The 18884-nt window shown below is 44.1% G+C and overlaps 1 protein-coding gene across 1 annotated transcript in view; it reads left to right on the top strand.

Moving 5' to 3' along the window:
- The first annotated feature begins 761 nt into the window (after nt 1–761).
- Nucleotides 762–18884, top strand: part of FOXM1 (forkhead box M1) — a 35879-nt gene continuing 17756 nt past the window's right edge. The window contains exons 1-3 of the mRNA XM_032221877.1: nt 762–1271; nt 6706–6848; nt 14139–14342. Coding sequence (XP_032077768.1) covers nt 770–1271; nt 6706–6848; nt 14139–14342 — 849 coding nt within the window. The 5' untranslated portion in view covers nt 762–769. The remainder of the gene's footprint in view (nt 1272–6705; nt 6849–14138; nt 14343–18884) is intronic.

Raw genomic sequence — 18884 nt, 5'->3', positions numbered from 1 at the left:
TCATTGCGCGGCTACACAATATTGTGCAATGACAATAAAGTCAACTAAAGTGAACTAAACTAAAGTAAAAATTTATAGGGTCTCCTGCTTGAGCAGGGGGTTGGACTGGAAGACCTCTAAGGTCCCTTCCAGCTCTGTTTTATTCTACTTGGATCATTGCGTATCTACGCAATGTTGCGCAATGACAATAAAGTCAACTAAAGGAGGAGAAGCGACTGCAACAGCTGGGAAAAAAATCCAGCAGCCTGACCCCGCCCCTTTCTCCCTGGCGGCCCGCCCTTCTCTCCCTGACGGCCCCGCCCCTCTCTCTGCCTGGCCGCCCCGCCATTGGCCGCCCCGCCCACGTGACGGCAGCGCGCTTGCCGGCGCGAAATTCAAACCGACCCCTGGTGCCGCGTCGCTCGCCCGGCCGCTCCGGCCTCGCCGATCAGCCCGTTGGAGCGGCGGCCGGTAAGGCGGAGAGGGAGGAAGGCAAGCAGGCAAGGCTTGGCCGGCAGGAGCCGCTCTGGAAGCGGCTGCAAACGGGGATTGGCTTTGCATTGGGAGCGGGTCGCCTTAAGCCCGGGATCGATGCTCTTTCCCCGGGGAAGCCCAGGGTGATTTTCCCCGCTCTTCCCCACGGTCCCCCCCCCCCGGGCCCAGATCTCGTGGGATCACCGGGGAAAATCAGTGGGTTCCCCCCGAAAAGTCTGTCCCCCATCGTGGGATCGGTTGCTTCTTTCCCAGGATCCCCTCTGCCTCCCGATGAGGATCCCTTGGGCTCTCCAGCATGAAGAGCCGATCTCATCAGCCGCTGATCCTCAAGAAAAGGAAGCCCTCTCGGCCGGGCAGCCCCGCGGAGGAGGACGAAGAAGCCAGGAGCCCAGCGGGCCGGATCAAGCAGGAGCAGCAAGGCATCGCCTTCGATCGCCAAGGCATCCCGGGATCTCCCAGCCAGACGGCCGCAGGAGGTGACCGCTTGGCCCTGGGCAACCTTGACGGGGTCAGCAGCAGAAGCCCTGCCCCAGCGGAAGCCCAAAGCCGCCTTCTGGACTTGCTAGGCACTGAACAGTCTCCTAGGAAGGACCCAGGCTTGGGGAGTCTATGCGGTAGCTCTCTGGGCCTGGAGACCAAGCCGTTTGAGAACAGATCCGGATCTGGAGAGGGGACCGTCGCTGCAAAGCAGGGGGCCCCGGAGGAAGAGAATCTGGCTGAGATGTTGACCTGGACCACGGAAGAATTGGATTTTTTGGCCGCCCAAACTTTGGGTAACCAAGAAGAGGAAAAAAACAGTATGTAGATCTTTTAATTGGGAGGTTTTTTGTATGATGGGCCATGAGGAGCCCCATAAAGGTATTTGGGGGGAATAGAGAGAACTGGAGCTCTTTGGAATGGAATAGAATAGAAAATAGAATAGAATAGAAAATATGGCATATAATATAGAATAAAATTAGAATATAATTTAATATATGGCATAGAATAGAATATGTGGCATAGAATAGAATAGAATAAATAGAATTAGAATATATGGAATAGAATTAGAATAGAATATATGGTGTAGAATAGAGTAGAATAGAATTAGAATATATGGAGAAGAATTAAAATATAATATAATATATGGTGTAGAATAGAGTAAAATAGAATTAGAATATGTAGAATAGAATTAGAATAGAATATGTGGCATAGAATAGAGTAGAATAAATAGAATTAGAATATATGGAATAGAATTAGAATAGAATATATGGTGTAGAATAGTAGAATAGAATTAGAATATATGGAGAAGAATTAGAATAGAATATATAGCATAGAATAGAGTAGAATAAATAGAATTGGAATATATGGCATAGAATAGAGTAGAATAAATAGAATACATGGAATAGAATTAGAATAGAATATATGGCATAGAATGGAGTAGAATAAATAGAATTAGAATATATGGAATAGAATTGGAATAGAATATATGGCATAGAATAGAGTAGAATAAATAGAATTAGAATATATGGCATAGAATTAGAAAAGAATATAATATATGGTGTAGAATAGAGTAAAATAGAATTATAATATGTAGAATAGAATTAGAATACATGGAATAGAATTAGAATAAAATATATGGCGAAGAATAGAATTAGAATATATGGACTAGAATTAGAATAGAATATATGGCATAGAATAGAATTAGAATAGAATTCTTGATTGGCCAACTATGATTGGACACACAAGGAATTTGTCTTTGGTGTCTATGCTTTCAGTGTACATAAAAGATACATTTGTTAAGAATCATAAGGTACAGCACAATGATAGACTTAGGGTACAAATAAGCAATCAAATCATACTAGGAAATGATCAATATATAAATCGTAAGGATACAAGCAACAAAGTTGCAGCATTAGTGGGAGGAGATGGGTGATAGGAACGATGAGAAGATTAATAGTAATGCAGACTTAGTAAATAGTTTGACAGTGTTGTGCTTTTAGCAGAGTGATGATATTCGGGGGGAGGGGAACTGTCCTTGTGTCTAGTTGTCTTGGTGTGCAGTGCCCTATAGTGTCGTTTTGAGGGTAGGAGTTGAAACAGCTTATGTCCAGGAGGTGAGGGATCTGTAGATATTTTCACAGCCCTCTTTTTGACTCGTGCGGTATATAATACAATTATATTACATAATTAATTTTCATAATAGAATATATAATAATTATACAATATAATTATATAATGCAATTTAATGACTGCTATTGGTAGTTCTCGACTTACAACCATCCGTTTAGGGACCAAAGTTAACAACAGCAATGAAACAAGTGACATGGCTGTTTTTCACACTTATGACTGTTGCAGCATCCCCGTGGTTGCGTGATCAAAATCCAGACCTTTGCCCACCTCCGTATTTATGATGGTTGCAATGTCTTGGGGTCGTGGAATCTCCTCTGGCGACTATCGGATGAACAAAATCAAGGGTGGAAGCCAGATTTCATTTAACGAGGGCAGCAATTTGCTGAACCGTCGTGGCAAGCAATCATGTAGAATGGGACAAAAACTTATTTCACAACAGTCTCGCTCAGCCAGAGGAATTTTTGGATTCAGTTTGTGGTCGTTAAGTCGAGGACTATCTGTAAAATTTTGTAGCGGCCGGGATGGAGGGTGATTGCCGTCTGCTTGGCTTTTCCAAAAAACGGAGATGCCTTCAAAACCCTTTCTAAAAATGAACATCTAACAGGACAGAGTTTGGGAAGTTAACTGGGTGTCGGTAGAATGATGGATAGATGGATTGGACTTAAATTGAGTTAGTTTTGTGAGAAGTCCAGTTTAGCTTTTGACGCGACCTGTCTTCTTATCCAAAGGCAGAATAGAATAGAATAGGAGAAATCAGAATAGAATAGGAGAAATCAGAATAGAATAGAATAGAATAGGAGAAATCAGAATAGAATAGAATAGGAGAAATCAGAATAGAATAGAATAGGAGAAATCAGAATAGAATAGAAGAAATCAGAATAGAATGGGAGAAATCAGAATAGAATAGAATAAGAGAAATCAGAATAGAATAGGAGAAATCAGAATAGAATAAAATAGGAGAAATCAGAATAGAATAGAATAGGAGAAATCAGAATAGAATAGAAGAAATCAGAATAGAATAGAATAGGAGAAATCAGAATAGAATAGAATAGGAGAAATCAGAATAGAATAGGATAGGAGAAATCAGAATAGAATAGAATAGGAGAAATCAGAATAGAATAGGAGAAATCAGAATAGAATAGAAGAAATCAGAATAGAATAGGATAAATCAGAATAGAATAGGATAAATCAGAATAGAATAGAATAGGGGAAATCAGAATAGAATAGGAGAAATCAGAATAGAATAGGAGAAAAAAATAGAATAGAATAGGAGAAATCAGAATAGAATAGAATAGGAGAAATCAGAAGAGAATGGAATAGAATTCTTCGTTGGCCAAGTGTGATTGGACACACAAGGAATTTGTCTTCGGTGCATAAGCTCTTAGCGTACATAAATACATTAATCAAGAATCATAAGATACAACCCTTAGTGATATTAATAGGATACTAAATAAGCAGTCAAATCATACTAGGAAACTAAATAAAAAAATATAATCGTAAAGATACAAGCAACAAGGTTATAGTTAGTCATAAGTAGAAGGAGATAGGTAATAGGAAGCTTGTTAGAATGGAAGAGTAGAGTAGGATAATGGAATAGAATAGAATTCTTTATTGGCCAAGTGTGATTAGACACAAAAGGAATTTGTCTTTGCTGCATATGCTCTCAGTGTACATAAAAGAAAAGATACACTTGTCAAGAATCATAAGGTACATTTAATGATAGTCGTAGGGTACAAATAAGCAATCAAATCATACTAGGAAACAATATAATTCGTAAGGATACAAGCCACAAAGTTACAGTCATAAGTGAGAGGAGATGGGTGATAGGAAGGATGAGAAGATTAATATTAGTAGTCTTAGTAAATGGTTTGACAGTGTTGTGGGAATTTAGCAGAGTGATGGCATGTGGGGAAAACGTAAGCTGCACAACATTTGTATGTTCTTCAGAGGTTTTGATAACTTTCTCGTGTGTTTGACATCGGTGTGATTATGTGGGATGTTTTTTGGTTTTTTTTAGCGATGGAAACATTTTTATTCAACGGTGCATTACTGCATATTATTTATTTCAGGCAGGAAATCAAACTCTATATACCATTAATCATTTTAGTCGTATGAGAGATGTTAAAACAACCGATGAGGTTAAAGGTAGTCCTTGACTTATGACTGAGTCTGGAATGTACGTTGCTAAGTGAGGAATTTGTGAAGTGAGTTTTGCCCCATTTTACGACTCTCCTTGCCACCTTTCTTAAGGGAATCACTGCAGTTGTTAAACGAGTAAGACAGTTGTTGAGGGAACCTGGATTTTGCTTGTCAGAAGGTCGCAAAGGTGTGACCGTCATCAATGTGAATCAGTTGCCAAGCAACTGATCACGTGCACATAGGGATGCTGCTACGGTAATCAGTGTGAAAAAGGGTTGCGAGTGCCTTTTTTCAGTGATGTTGTAACTTCGGATGGCCACTAAATGAACTGTTGTAAGTCGAAGGCCGCCTGTAGACAGCATACAGGTGTCATCAGTAAAACCTTCTAAGGTTAAGAAATAATCACGCAATTATCTCACAAAAGTCCAGCTTCGAAGAGTTAATGCGATCCTATATCATGGTGAAATCCTCTCCTTTTGCGATAATAGAGCTGAACGCGGCGGGAATTTCACTGTACGTGATACGAACCCACAGTCAGCAAAAGTGTCGTGTTTTTTTTCCAGCTCTGCAAGAAATTGCAGTCTCTTCTCTATTCATTATAACCTGCTTTTTAATGTAAAGTCTGTTGAGATGGAAATCCCCTGGGAAAGGCTGTTTCCTTTATTAAAATAACAACTGGCTGAACAATTAGCCAGTGGAACAGCTTGCCTCCAGAAGTTATGGGTGCACCAACACAGAAGGTTTTTAAAAAAAGATTGGACAGCTATTTTTCCAGAGTGGTGCAGGGTCTCCTGCTTGAGCAGGGGGTTGGACTAGAAGACCTCTAAGGTCTCTTGCAACACTGTTATTCTGTACTCTGTATCTACGTTTTTTTTAAATTTTCCTATATACTGTGTTTCCCCAAAAATATTTTCTCTTCCCCCGCCACCCGCTTGTCCTTACTTTCAGGAAGGTCTTATTATTTTTGAAGTGTAGGAGGCGGCTAGCATTGTCCCCTCATGGCTGCTGCTGGATTGCAATATTTTCAGCTTATTATTATTGGGCTTATTATCTGGGGAGGTCTTATTTTCGGGGAAACAGGTACTGGTAACAGATCCAAAGGTTTGTGCTATTCTCACTTAGAATAGAATTGAGGGGACCTTGGAGGTCTTCTAGTCCAACCCCCTGCCTAGAAAGGAAACCCTACACCACTTCAGACAAATGGTTATCCAACATCTTCTTAAAAACTTCCAGTGTTGGAGCATTCACATCTTCTGGAGGGAAGTTGTTCCACTGATTAATTGTTCTGACTGCCAGAAAATTTCTCGTTGGTTCTAAGTTGTTTCTCTCCTTCATTAGTTTCCACCCATTGCTTCTTTTTCTAACCTCAGGTGCTTTGGGGAATAGCTTGACCCCCTCTTCTTTGTGGCAACCCCTGAGATATTGGAAGACTGCTATCCTGTCTCCCCCAGTCCTTCTTTTCATTAAACTAGACATACCCAGTTCCTGCAACCGTTCCTCATATGTTTTAGCCTTCAATTTTCCCCTGATCATCTTGGTTGCTCTTCTCTGCACTCTTTCTAGAGTCTCCACATCTTTTCTACATTGTGGCAACCAAAACTGGATGCCGTATTCCAAATATGGCCTTATAAAGTGGTATTAACCCTTCGCGTGATCTTGATTCTATCCCTCTGTTTATGCAGCCTAGAACTGTGTTGGCTTTTTTGGCAGCTGCTGCACACGGCTGGCTCATATTTAAGTGATTGTCCACTAGGACTCCAAGATCTCTCTTGCAGTTACTATTAGTGGTCCCAGATTCCACCTATTCTCTAGCTGTGGCAACCAAAACTGGATGCAGTATCCCGAGGGTAGCCTTACCAAGTGGATCCAAGATCCCTCTCAAAAGTTACACTCAACCTCTTTCGGCTGAAAGGCTAAAATTCAAGCTTCCTCTTGAAGGATCTACACACGAAATCTAAAAACTCTGGGTTTCTATCCACGTAGGCAGCGAGGAGGCACCTGGCCTGAACAGCAGCCTGACCAACATCCAGTGGTTGGGGAAGATGACTTCAACCCCGCTCAGCTCCTGTAACATGAAAAAAGACACGGAGAAGGAAAACCAGACCCCAAAACCCAAGACAATTAAGGTAAGCAAAAAGACCAAAGAGCCCAGATGGGACCCTTACACACAAGGGTGGATTTAAAAAAAAAAAAATCTTTTAAGAAGAAGCTAAGATCAATGTAGAGATGTTATTAATTTCTTTATTTCTTTTTTCTCATTAGATTTTAGACTGTGTTTGTTAAAAATCTATACCGTGTACGGGTTCTGGGAAGTCGGGGGGGGGAAGGAGGAGGGGGGTCGGGGGGGAGGGTGGGGGGAGGGAGGGATATATCTTAGGCTAGACACGATGTGTTAGATCTCAATGCAATGTGACTTCACATCAGAGGTGGGTTCCTACCAGTTCGCACCTATTCGGTAGAACCGGTTCGTCAAATCTACCGAACCGGTTAGAAGAGGTTCCACCAGTGGACCCGGAAAGTAGGCCACACCTACAGAAGAGGTTCCAAAATTTTTTGAAACCCACCACACACATGCACACACACAGAGAAAGAGAAAAAAAGGAAGAAAAAAGAAAGAAAAAGTCAGAGAGAGATGAAAGAAAAAAAGGAAAAAGGGACAGAGAGACAAAAGGAAGGAGAGAGAGAGAGAGAGAGAGAGAGAGAGAGAGAGAAAACACATGGCTGGCAAGCCACTCCCACCAGGTCACATGGCCGGCAAGCCACTCCCACAAAGGAGGCCACACCCACAGAGTAGGTTCGAAAATATTTTGAAACCCACCACTGCTTCACATGTATACTGTTTTTCTTTAATTTTTTTTTAAAAATAGGATAAGCCAAGTACATCAACATATAGTAGAAATACACCAAGGGGAGGAGGAGTAGGGAAGAAGAAAGATGGGTAGAGAGAGATGGGAGAGAGGGTGGGGGGGGATGCGAAAAGGAAGGGGGGGAGCGGATCTGGAGAGAGGAGTGGTAGAGGGGGAGGGGAAGTAGGGTAGAGGGGGATGATGGAGGGAAGATAGAAAGTTGGAGGGTGGGGGAAGAAAGAGGTGTATGAAGAATGGAAGAGGTATATTGGGCTTTTATTTTCTGGGGCATTGTTGACAAGAGGAATTGATGCAATTATTGTTTAATACTGTATGGTGTATACATGTGAGTGTATGAAAATGAAAATAAAATATACTAAACTGAGAAAAAATGTTTTGATTTAAATTGGATTTTTTTTTACATTTTGTTTTATCAAATCTATTGGAATAAAATGCTTTTGGAGTAAAAAAATCTATCTAAAGATAGATATTTTTCTATTTAAAGAGACATTAATAATTTAGTTTGTTCAGCATGAAAGTGGAGCTTAGTTATGTAGCAGGAGGCTGTATATTCTGCAGTGTTTACATTTTTTTGGGTGAACACGTTCAATGAATCCAAGCTCTGCAAGATGAGATAACATGCCCTGCATTGAGACATTCACCCAATTTCACAGTAACCATGAGATAAATCATAAAGCAAAGTTCAGGAATATTCCTTTATCCCATTGTTTTGCAAATCTATGCACAATACGAATTGTGTGATTGTTTGAAGAGAAATGCATCTGTACCAAGTATGAGGAGGAAGGGCAAGCTGTAAAAATGAAAGTGAAACTTTCTTCTTCTCCTTTTTCCCTTTCTCCTCCTGCTTCTTTTTCTCCTCTTTCTCCTTCCCCTTTTTTCCTTTCTCCTCTGCCTTCTCCTTCCTTTTCTCCTTCCGTTTCTTCTTCTTCTCTTTCTCCTCCTTCTCCACCTTTTTCTCCTTCTCCTTCCCTTTCTCCTTCTTCTCCTTTTTCCCTTTCTCCTTCTTCTCCTTCTTCTCCTTTTACCCTTTCTCCTTTGCCTCCTCCTTCCCTTTCTCCTTCTTCTCCTCCTCCTTCCCTCTTCTTTCTCCATGTTTTTCTCTTTCTCCTTCTCTTCCTCCTTCCCTTTTTCCTTCTCTTTTTCCTCCTCCTTCCCCCTTCTCCCCCTTCTCTGGATGTGAGGGTGATCTGGCTGAGACATCTGTCACCCCATTGATCGCCATGGTTAATTCGGCTGATCTGGCTGGCTAGGCGGGTGTTCCCTTCCTCCCTCACTGCTCCAGAGGTGGGTTCCTACCAGTTCGCACCTATTCGGTAGAACCGGTTCATCAAATCTAGCAAACCGGTTAGAAGAGGTTCCACCAGTGGACCCGGAAAGCAGGCCACACCTACAGAAGAGGCTCCAAAATGTTTTGAAACCCACCACTGGTCCTTGGATAGGATTATTCTACACTATCATGCTCCTATTTATAAAACTCAGTGCCTCTGTGAAAGGTAAGGATGACTACTGCGTTTGTGGTGCAATCAGAACATTGCGTGTGTTGAAGTTGTTTTAACGCAAACCAAAGATGCCTTTTAAAAAACAAGTTTACATCATATTCTTATGCATGCCAGTGCTGTGTGTGAGGTAATTTAAGGTGGTTCTGACAAGTGTCGTCGGCATCTTCATATCCGGTCACATGGGCGGCAAGCCACTCCCATCCGGTCACATGGGTGGCAAGCCACTCCCACAAAGGAGGCCACACCCACAGAGTAGGTTCGAACAATTTTTGAAGCCCACCACTGCACTGCTCCATGTGCGTCCCTCCCGAAGCTGCGCGCTCGGTAGAAGAGGACGACCATCCCAGATAGAAGGAGTGTACCGATCATCGGTCAAGGGTATACGATAGCTGCGCTCCCCTGTTAGAACCTCCAAACAAGCTCAAGGTCCTTCCCCTTCTCCTTCTCCCACCCCCACACTTTCTCCTTTTCCCCTTTCCTAGTTTCCCATTATTTTCATTTTCCTTCATATTTTATATTCTGATAAACAATTTTTTTTTTTGATACCCAACCGATTAATGGACTTCTGAAAAGCAGAGGACCCCCTAATCATCCTCATGGCTCTTCTTTAACAGCAATAGCAGTTAGACTTATATACCGCTTCATAGGGCTTTCAGCCCTCTCTAAGCGGTTTACAGAGTCAGCATATTGCCCCCAACAACAATCCGGGTCCTCATTTTTCCCACCTCGGAAGGATGGAAGGCTGAGTCAACCCTGAGCCGGTGAGATTTGAACCGCCGAACTGCTGATCTAGCAGTCAGCTGAAGTGGCCTGCAGTGCTGCACTCTACCCACTGTGCCACCTCGGCTCTCTATAGCAATAGCAGTTAGACTTATATACCGCTTCATAGGGCTTTCAAACCTCTCTAAGCGGTTTACAGAGTCAGCATATTGCCCCCAACAACAATCCGGCTCCTCATTTTACCCACCTCGGAAGGATGGAAGGCTGAGTCAACCCTGAGCCGGTGAGATTTGAACAGCCGAACTGCTGATCTAGCAGTCAGCTGAAGTGGCCTGCAGTACTGCACTCTACCCACTGCGCCACCTCGGCTCTCTATAGCAATAGCAGTTAGACTTATCTACCGCTTCACAGGGCTTTCAGGCCTCTCTAAGCGGTTTACAGAGTCAGCATATCGCCCCCCAACAATCTGGGTCCTCATTTTACCCACCTCGGAAGGATGGAAGGCTGAGTCAACCCTGAGCCTGTGAGATTTGAACAGCCGAACTGCAGTCAGCTGAAGTAGCCTGCAGTGCTGCATTTAACCACTGCGCCACCTCGGCTCTTCTTTAAGAGGAGCCCCATTTGTCCGAAATGGTATAGGGATTCCTACCTGGAGCAGGGGGTGGAGGGGTTGGGTTAGATGACCTCCAAGGTCCTCTTCCCACTCTTGTTAATCCGCTCTCTTCCTACTAATTCCCTGCCATTTCATAAGCCGCCGAAGGATGCTTAGTGAGTCAGGCTTCCGAATGCAGTGTATTGTCATAATGTGGCAGGATGACTCAAAATTTCCAGTCACCTGAGCGTATCTTCACAAAAGAGCACATCGGCCACGTAGGACGATAGCTTTTGAGAAAGTTAAAAGGGTAGATACAAGACTCTGAATTATGCGTGGAAGAATCGCTCTAGGTGGGAAGGAGTTGACCTTTCTCTTGATCAGGAAAAAAAAGGGGGGGGGAATTACCATATTTTTCAGGCTATAAGACGCACTGGAGTACCACCAAGATTTTGAAGAGGTAAATTTAAAAAAAAAAAAAAGGTTTTTGCACTCTGCAGGCCTCCCAAACCCTCTGCACGCCTCGTTTTTTGTGAAAAACGGGGCACGCAGAGAGTTTGAGAGGCCTGCAGAGTGCTTCTGGGGGCTGGGGGGAGTGGCAAAAACAAGCATAAAACAGCCCAGTTTTTTGTGAAAACGGGCCCATTTTTTTGCAAAAAATAAATAAATAGACCATGCATAGCCTTTAGGAGGCTTGAGGAGTGCTCCTGAGGGCTGGAGGGGGGTAAAAATAAGCATAAAACAGCTCGTTTTTTTGTGAAAATGGCCCCCCTTTTTGCAAAAACAAAACAAAACAGGGCATGCATAGCCTTTAGGAGGTTTGTAGAGTGCTCCTGGGGGCTGTGGGGGGGGGGAAATGAGCAAAAAATGCCCCCTTTTTTCGATCGTTTTTGCCTTCCCCAGCCCCTAGGAACACTTTGCAAGCCTCCCAAACCCACTGCATGTCCATTTTTGCGAAGGAAGCAGGGTTTCGGGAAGCCCAAAATGTATTCAGTGTATAAGAGGTGGATTATGCAAAATATCTTTAAAAGAAGGATAAAGTTTACTCCTCAGTTATTTTTAGGTATATGTATTGACTTTACAGTGGTAGAGACTAACTTGATTCTGCACCTAATAACGGCAGCAAGACTGTTGGTGGCGCAATACTGGAAGAAGGAAGACTTGCCTACAACTCAAGAATGGACATTGAAAGTTACAAACTTAGCCGAGATGGCTAAAATATCGGCATATCTTAAAGACTCACTCAAATGAGAGATATAAACGAGACTGGAAAAAATGGATTGACTATATACAAAACAAATACGAGACTAAGAAATTCCAGATAGCCTACGCTTAAGATCAGGAATGATTTAAACTGTTCAAAGTTAGTGTAACAGGAAGAAGCTAAGATCAATGTAGAGATGTTATTAACCTCTTTTTTTTATTTCTTTTGTCTCAATATATTTTAGACTGTGTTTGTTAAAAATCTATACCGTGTACGGGCTCTGGGAAGTCGGGGGGGGGAGGTGGGGTGTTAGGGGGGAGGGTGGGGAAAGGGGGGCATATACTATGTTAGATTTCCATGTAATGCAAAAAAAACACTATATATATATATATATATATATATATATATATATATATATATATATATATATATATATATATATATATATATATATATATATGCCTTTTTTGTTACATTTACAAAGGCAACAGTAAAAAATATTGGGTTTCTGTCTGGATGGACTCTTGTGACGAGCCTAATGACAGAGAGTGGAAGTGTGACCTTCCTCCCATACTTGGGCATACCAGGGGTTGTGACTTTAAGTATATACCTCCCACCCTGGCTGGCTGATAAAGGAGTCGTTCTCTGTAGCTCAAATGGTTAACTCCCTGCCTGGGAGGCAATAGAGCACAGGTTCGATTCCCAAAAACTTGGGTATGGCTAGCTGATGAGAGCTAAATAGCTTGAAATAGATCTATACTAGTCTCCCTTTATTTATTTATCAGCATAAATATAACAAATATATATATATATATATATATATATATATATATATATATATATATATATATATATATATATATATATAGTATAAGACGCACCCAGATTTTCCCTCTCTTTTGGGGGGGGGGGGGAAGGTACGTCTTATACTCTGAAAAATACGGTAATAGACATCTGCTTAAGGGGAAAAAAAATACAGAAGGAAAAATTTAAGACCCGCGGAAACAAGCAGATGCCTTTTCTTTACTGAACCCGTGGACCAGAACGATTTGGGTAGCGCTTTCCGTGATAAAAGTCATCATTGTAGTCTGCAAACCTGCGGCTTTATACAGTCCTCAACTTACAATGGTCCAGTTCACTCTTGTTAAAAAAGCACCCTTGGTACACTGAAGAACGTTTAATGCCTGTTACGGTGGGACGTGGTTGCCCCAAATGAAGATTTTTCTTTTCTTTTGGGGAAAATGTCAAAATTCAGCCAGGTTAGTAGCTGAAGATGACATGACAGCAGTGTTCCAATATCTTAGGGCTGTGTTGGCGAAACTATGGCATGCCTGCCACAGGTGGCAGACGGAGCCTTCTCTGCGGGCACACGAGCCCTCACCCCGGCTCAGCTCCCTCACGTCCTGCTGGCCAGCTGATTTTTGGGTTTCTACTGCGCAGGCGGGAGATGCGCATGCTTGCATGGGGGCGGGGAATCATTTATAGGGAAGCTGGTCATTTGAATATTTTTAGAGCAGGGGTATTAAATTTGATTTTGTTGAGGACCACATCAGGGTTTTGTTTGACCTTGGAGGGGCGTGGTCGGGGAAGGTGGGTGTGGCCAGCTCAACATCGCTTGTGTCGGGGGTACCTGTGGTGGCCAGGTGCTAAGACAGGACATCCCTGAGAACTCTCCCTTACTCTCATAATCTCTCTTCTTTCCCTCCCTCCTTCCTTCCTTCCTTCCTTCCTTCCTTCCTTCCTTCCATCCATCCATCTTTTCTTTTCTTTTTCCTTTCCTCTTCATTCTCTGTTTCCTTCTTTTTCTTTTTCCTTGTCTTTCTTCTTTCCCTTTCTCCTTTCCTGTCCCATCTTACACGCTCAAATGCAAAAGGGGAAACATCATTTCTCCTTTTGTTTTGTTTTGATTTCGTTTTGCTAGCCCTCTGCCAGCGAAAATGGAGCCCATGCGCATCCCCCACCAATCATGGCCAAAAACGGGGTGGGGTGGGGCCTCCATTTTCATTGGCAAAGGCACCAGGGGCCAGATCTAAGCACCCTGCGGGCTGGATCCAGCTGCGCGGGCCTTGAGTTTGACACCCCTGCAACGTTTGAGACAGTGGTGGGATTCAGCTAGTTCGCACCTATTCGGGAGAACCAGTTGGTAACTTTCTAAGCAGTTCGGAGAACTGGTTGTTGGAAGAAATCTCATTTTGTTTTTCCCCACTTTACAGGGCTAATCCTGTAAGGAAGGAAGGCAGGAAGGAAACATTCTGGTGTTGTTTCTAGCCTCATCTTTATTGCCCTGCTTACAGAAACTGCCTCTCTGGTTAACCCTTATTCCATTGTAACAGCTAAGGCAAAGCGCCCATCGACGTGAGTGACATTGAGTTGGCCACGCCCACCCAGTCACATGACCACCGAGCCCCACTTGCCCGGATGGTCATTAGGGCAGCGAACCGGTTGTTAAATTATTTGAATCCCACCACTGGTTTGAGAGGAGCTTTGTACGATGTCCTTCTGTCTTAATTTTGACTTTTGCTCCCATACTGCAGACTGAGGGAAGTCCCACAGCCGCCACCGTCTCTTCTCCTCTACGGAAGGAATCTTTTTCTGAACGGCCTCCCTACTCTTACATGGCCATGATCCAGTTCGCCATCAACAGCACGGAGAAGAAGCGCATGATGCTGAAAGACATCTACACCTGGATTGAGGATAATTTCCCCTATTTCAAGCATGTTGCCAAGCCAGGCTGGAAGGTAAAACATCTTTTGATCTGTAAAAAAAAAAAGTATCGGTAAAGAGGATGTATTCCTATAAGATACTAGCTGATAACCTGGCGTTGCCCAGGTATTTATTTATATGGGGAAAATATCCAGACGAAACATAATTTCTAATGTTGGATTTTCCCCCTTACCAGAGGGAGCCCCCTCATGGAGTACTGTGAAGCCATTACCATGGCAATTCCACAGCGCTGCACAGTAAAAGCCATTTTACAGCAGTACAGTAGAAGCCATTTTAAGGCACAACAGGCTGTACCTTAACACACAACCTGAATGGTTTTAGGGGTGTTGTACCCCCACAATATTTGTTTCCAGAGAGTAAGTCATCTGTGTACTAAATTGGTTGAAATTGCTCGAGGCGTTCCAGAGTTATGCTGGAACACACGCACACACACAGACACACACACAGCCATTTTTATATAGAGAGAGATTATTAAAATGTGCAACACAGATAGCCATCGACTTACAACCACAACTGAGCCCAAAGCTTCCGTTGTTAACTGAAACCTTTGTTAAGGTGAGTTTTAGCATGTTTTACGAACTTTCTTGCAGAAGTCATTAAGCGAATCTCTGCAGTGGATAAGTTAGTAACAGGGTTGTGAAGTCAACCCGGCTTCCCCATTGATTTTGGTGGTCAAAAGAGGATCACGTGACCGTGGGGCACAGCAACGGTCGTAAGCACAAGAGTCTCCGAGATTCACGGAACAGATCTTCAAACTCCTGAAATGAATTGAATGAACGAACGAATTGTTTCCTGCAAAAGCCCGCTCCCTTTTTACTCTTCTTTTATTTCCTATGGAGGGACCAATCACCTTCCCCCTGCGGCTTTACAACCAAGTCTATCCTGATTTCTGAGTTGTTCTTTTCGCTCTGCGCATGCACACACTGGGAACAGGCTCCAGCTGTTCCTCTGCCTCACTGCTGTCGAGCTCAGAAAGCAGCTCATCACTGCCAGACGGTCTCAGCTGCGTCTCTGCCTCTGATGCAGACCCATTCTCCTCCCCACCCTCCTCACTGTCCAACTTTGCTGCCAGCTCTGCTGGTTGCTGGTGGGCCACAACACTTGGCAACTTGGAGATGTGGGGACTTCAGTCTCCCAGTGTTGCAGCAGATTGAGGTTTGTAATCTACTTACGAAAGACCAGGACTTGAGACCACGAAGGTGAGAGAAACAGGTTTATTTGATGCATCGAGTTCAGCGTGTTCACACACCAAAATCTGAACTGCCTGGGCTCTGCCCAGGATGCTACTTTTATGCTGTGTTCCACACTGTGCATTCTCAAGGCGTTTCCATACAGGAGACCAACATGACATTTCGAAAAGGGGAAGTTCATTTGGAATGTTACAGAGAAGTACATAGGAAAAATACAAAAAAGAGAAGTTCCTATAATGTCTTAAGCTGTCAGCAGTTTTTACCTCTGTTCTATCTCTCACCCACGCCTGGCTTCCTGTGCCCCTCCTTTACAGGGTCTTGCCACATTGTTCAGCCCTATTTTTAATACTTATGAGGAAGTTGGAGAGAAAGTTCGCTCCAGCTAAAAGTCAACTTTGGAACTCCAGGGCACTAGAATGAAAAGCCAAGCTAATATGAATTTAGAAGGTCCGTTCTAGTAAGACCACCTAACCTGGCCAGCCACTGGTGGGTTTACCTGTGCACCCCCTCCTGCATCACCAGAATTCCCCAGTTAGTTATGCTATGCTGGCTGGGGAATTCTGGGATTTGACGCATATCTTAAAGCCACCCCTGGATGAAAAACACTGCTCCGAGATTTGGCTGCCAAAGTTTTTGCAGACCCGGTCTTAGGGATGGGTGGAATAAATCTGCGGCTTGGGGGATGGGGGGGGGGGAACCACTAGTGTGGGGGTAGCTCTTTCTTAAATCAGAACAGAAACAAATAAATAAAACATTGAAATCTTGCTCATATCATCCTGAATAATTCACCGGCGAAAGGCTATTTTCACAGCGATACAGACTAGCAAACTATCCAGATAACATTGCTTCCTCCAAGAACCTGTAAAAAAAAAATAATCTCCATTTAGAGTTAGTGTCACCTTGGGAGCCGCTAACGTCATATATTTGTCCTCCAGTGTAAGATTTGCCGTCGTCTTGTCTCCTCAAACCTGCCTATATCCTTTGCAGCAGACAGGACATGTTCTGTCTTACGCATCCCGAGAGCATGAAACAAACTCCTGGTCCCGACAAAACCCCCTTTTATTCATTGACTGTAACTTCTGCTCATTCGCATCCAGCAAAGTCTTTCAAGGGAGGATTTACAGTCACAGACCTTCTCTGGCTTGGAGAGCTGCCAGGCCGATATCTGCAAAACTTTGGCAAGGAGTCTCGGGAGAGTCACGAACCAATTAAGCGAACTAATTGTCTCCTGCAAACTCCACTCCCCTTTCGCTCCTCTTTTATTCCCTCTGGGTGGGGCCATTCATCGTCCACCTGTGGCCTTACTCCAAAGTAAGTCCTTGTTCTTTAGCTGTTCCCTTCGTCTGGCAAGTCTGCGCATGCACACACTGGGAACAGGCTCCAGATGTTCTTCTGCCTCACTGATGTCTGACTCTGAAGGCAGCCAAAGGGCGACCCTGTTCTGACCTATGTTTCCCACAAAAGTACGAAGCAGATTCCTGGTCCCGACAACACCACTTTTACTAAATGAATGTGAATTCCTCTCATTCACATTCAGCAAAGGCCTGGTAAACAGTCTTTCAAAAGTGAATTCATGGCCACAGACCTCATCTAGCTTGGAAAGCTGCCATGTCAATATTTTCCAAACGCAGTGCTGCGGAAGGAAAGACTTGGCACAGAGTCTCAGAGATTCACAGACAGATCTTCACACTCCTGAAACGAACAAACGAATGAGCGAATTGCTTCCTGCAAAAGCCCACTCCCCTTTCGCTCCTCTTTTATTCCCTCTGGGTGGGGCCATTCACTGTCCACCTGTGGCCTTACTCCCAAATCGACCCCTGTTCCTTAGCTGTTCCCTTCGTCTGGAAACTCTGCGCATGCGCACACCGGGAACAGGCTCCAGCTGTTCGTCTGCCTCACTGACGTCTGACTCCGAAGGCAGCTGAGGCAGCTGACTCCGAAGGCAGCTGATAACTGCCAGATGGCTCTGGCCCCCTCTCTGCCTCCAACACAGAGCCCTCATCAGAGCCTTCTCCAGACTCCAGGACTGGCCCAGGTTCCTCCCCAACCTCCTCACTGTCTGAATATGCTGCCAGCTCCACAGCAGAACCAGCAGAACCAGCCAATCTCCGTTCAGAGCCGAGGTGGCGCAGTGGTTAAATGCAGCACTGCAGGCTACTTCAGATGACTGCAGTTCTGCAGTTCGGCTGTTCAAATTTCACCGGCTCAGGGTTGACTCAGCCTTCCATCCTTCCGAGGTGGGTAAAATGAGGACCCAGACTGTGGGGGCAATATTCTGACTCTGTAAACCGCTTAGAGAGGGCTGAAAGCCCTATGAAGCGGTATATAAGTCTAACTGCTATTGCTATTGCTAAAATGAATAAAAACCTGAGAGCGTAAATGTTTATCCTGGGCGCTTCAATTCCCAATAGGCTCTGATCTCCAGATGGTTGTTAAGGAAGAAAAATAGCTCCCGAAGGACTGATCGTTTTTTGCAAAAACTGCTTAACAGGAAATTCGTTTAGAAAATCCAGCCTCCTCCGTGACGGATTCAACCCGGCGATTGATTAGACGAAAAGAGGATTCCCCCCCCCCCCATGGCTGCTTTGATGCCGGATCGCTTACAGCTCACGCCTCGACTTAGGACCGCAGCGGAGGCCGTCGCTAAGCAAGGCAGTTGTTGGCTGGGTTTGACCTTCCTTGCCACATTTGTTAAGCGAATCACTGCAATTGTTGAGCTAGTAACATGGTTGTTAAGTGAATCTGATCCATGGCTTCGGTTTGTCCGAAGGTCGCAGAAGGGGAACACGTGACCTCCAGGGATACCTCACAACCGTCATAAATACATGCCGAGTGCCAGAATTTTGATTATGTGACCACGGGGATGCGGCAATGGTCGTGTGAAAGTGTGAAAAACAACCGTTTTCTTCAGTGCCGTTGTAACTCCAAACAGTCACGAAACGAATAGTTATAATTTGAGGATTATAAGGTAAAGGTTCCCCTCACATATGTGCTAGCCGTTCCCGACTCTAGGGGGTGGTGCTCATCTCTGTTTCAAAGCCGAAGAGCCAGCGCTGTCCGAAGATGTCTCCGTGGTCATGTGGCCGGCACGACTAAATGCCGAAGGTGCACGGAAGGCTGTTCCCTTCCCACCAAAGGTGGTTCCTATTTTTTCTACTTGCATTTTTACATGCTTTCAAACTGCTAGGTTGGCAGAAGTTGGGTGAAATAACAGGAGCTCACTCTGTTATGCAGCGCTTGGGATTCAAACCGCCGAAACGCCAATCTTTTTGATCGACAAGCTTTAGTGTCTTAGCCTCTGAGCCACCGCGTCCCTATATTGAGGGCTACCTGTATAGCAATTCTGCTCCCCTTTCGTTCCAAGGC

Source organism: Thamnophis elegans, chromosome 7 (genome assembly GCF_009769535.1).
Source record: "Thamnophis elegans isolate rThaEle1 chromosome 7, rThaEle1.pri, whole genome shotgun sequence".
In the NCBI taxonomy this organism is placed as follows: Eukaryota; Metazoa; Chordata; class Lepidosauria; order Squamata; family Colubridae; genus Thamnophis; species Thamnophis elegans.
Note: the sequence above shows the minus strand (reverse complement) of the source record. Positions and strands in the feature narration are given on the sequence as shown.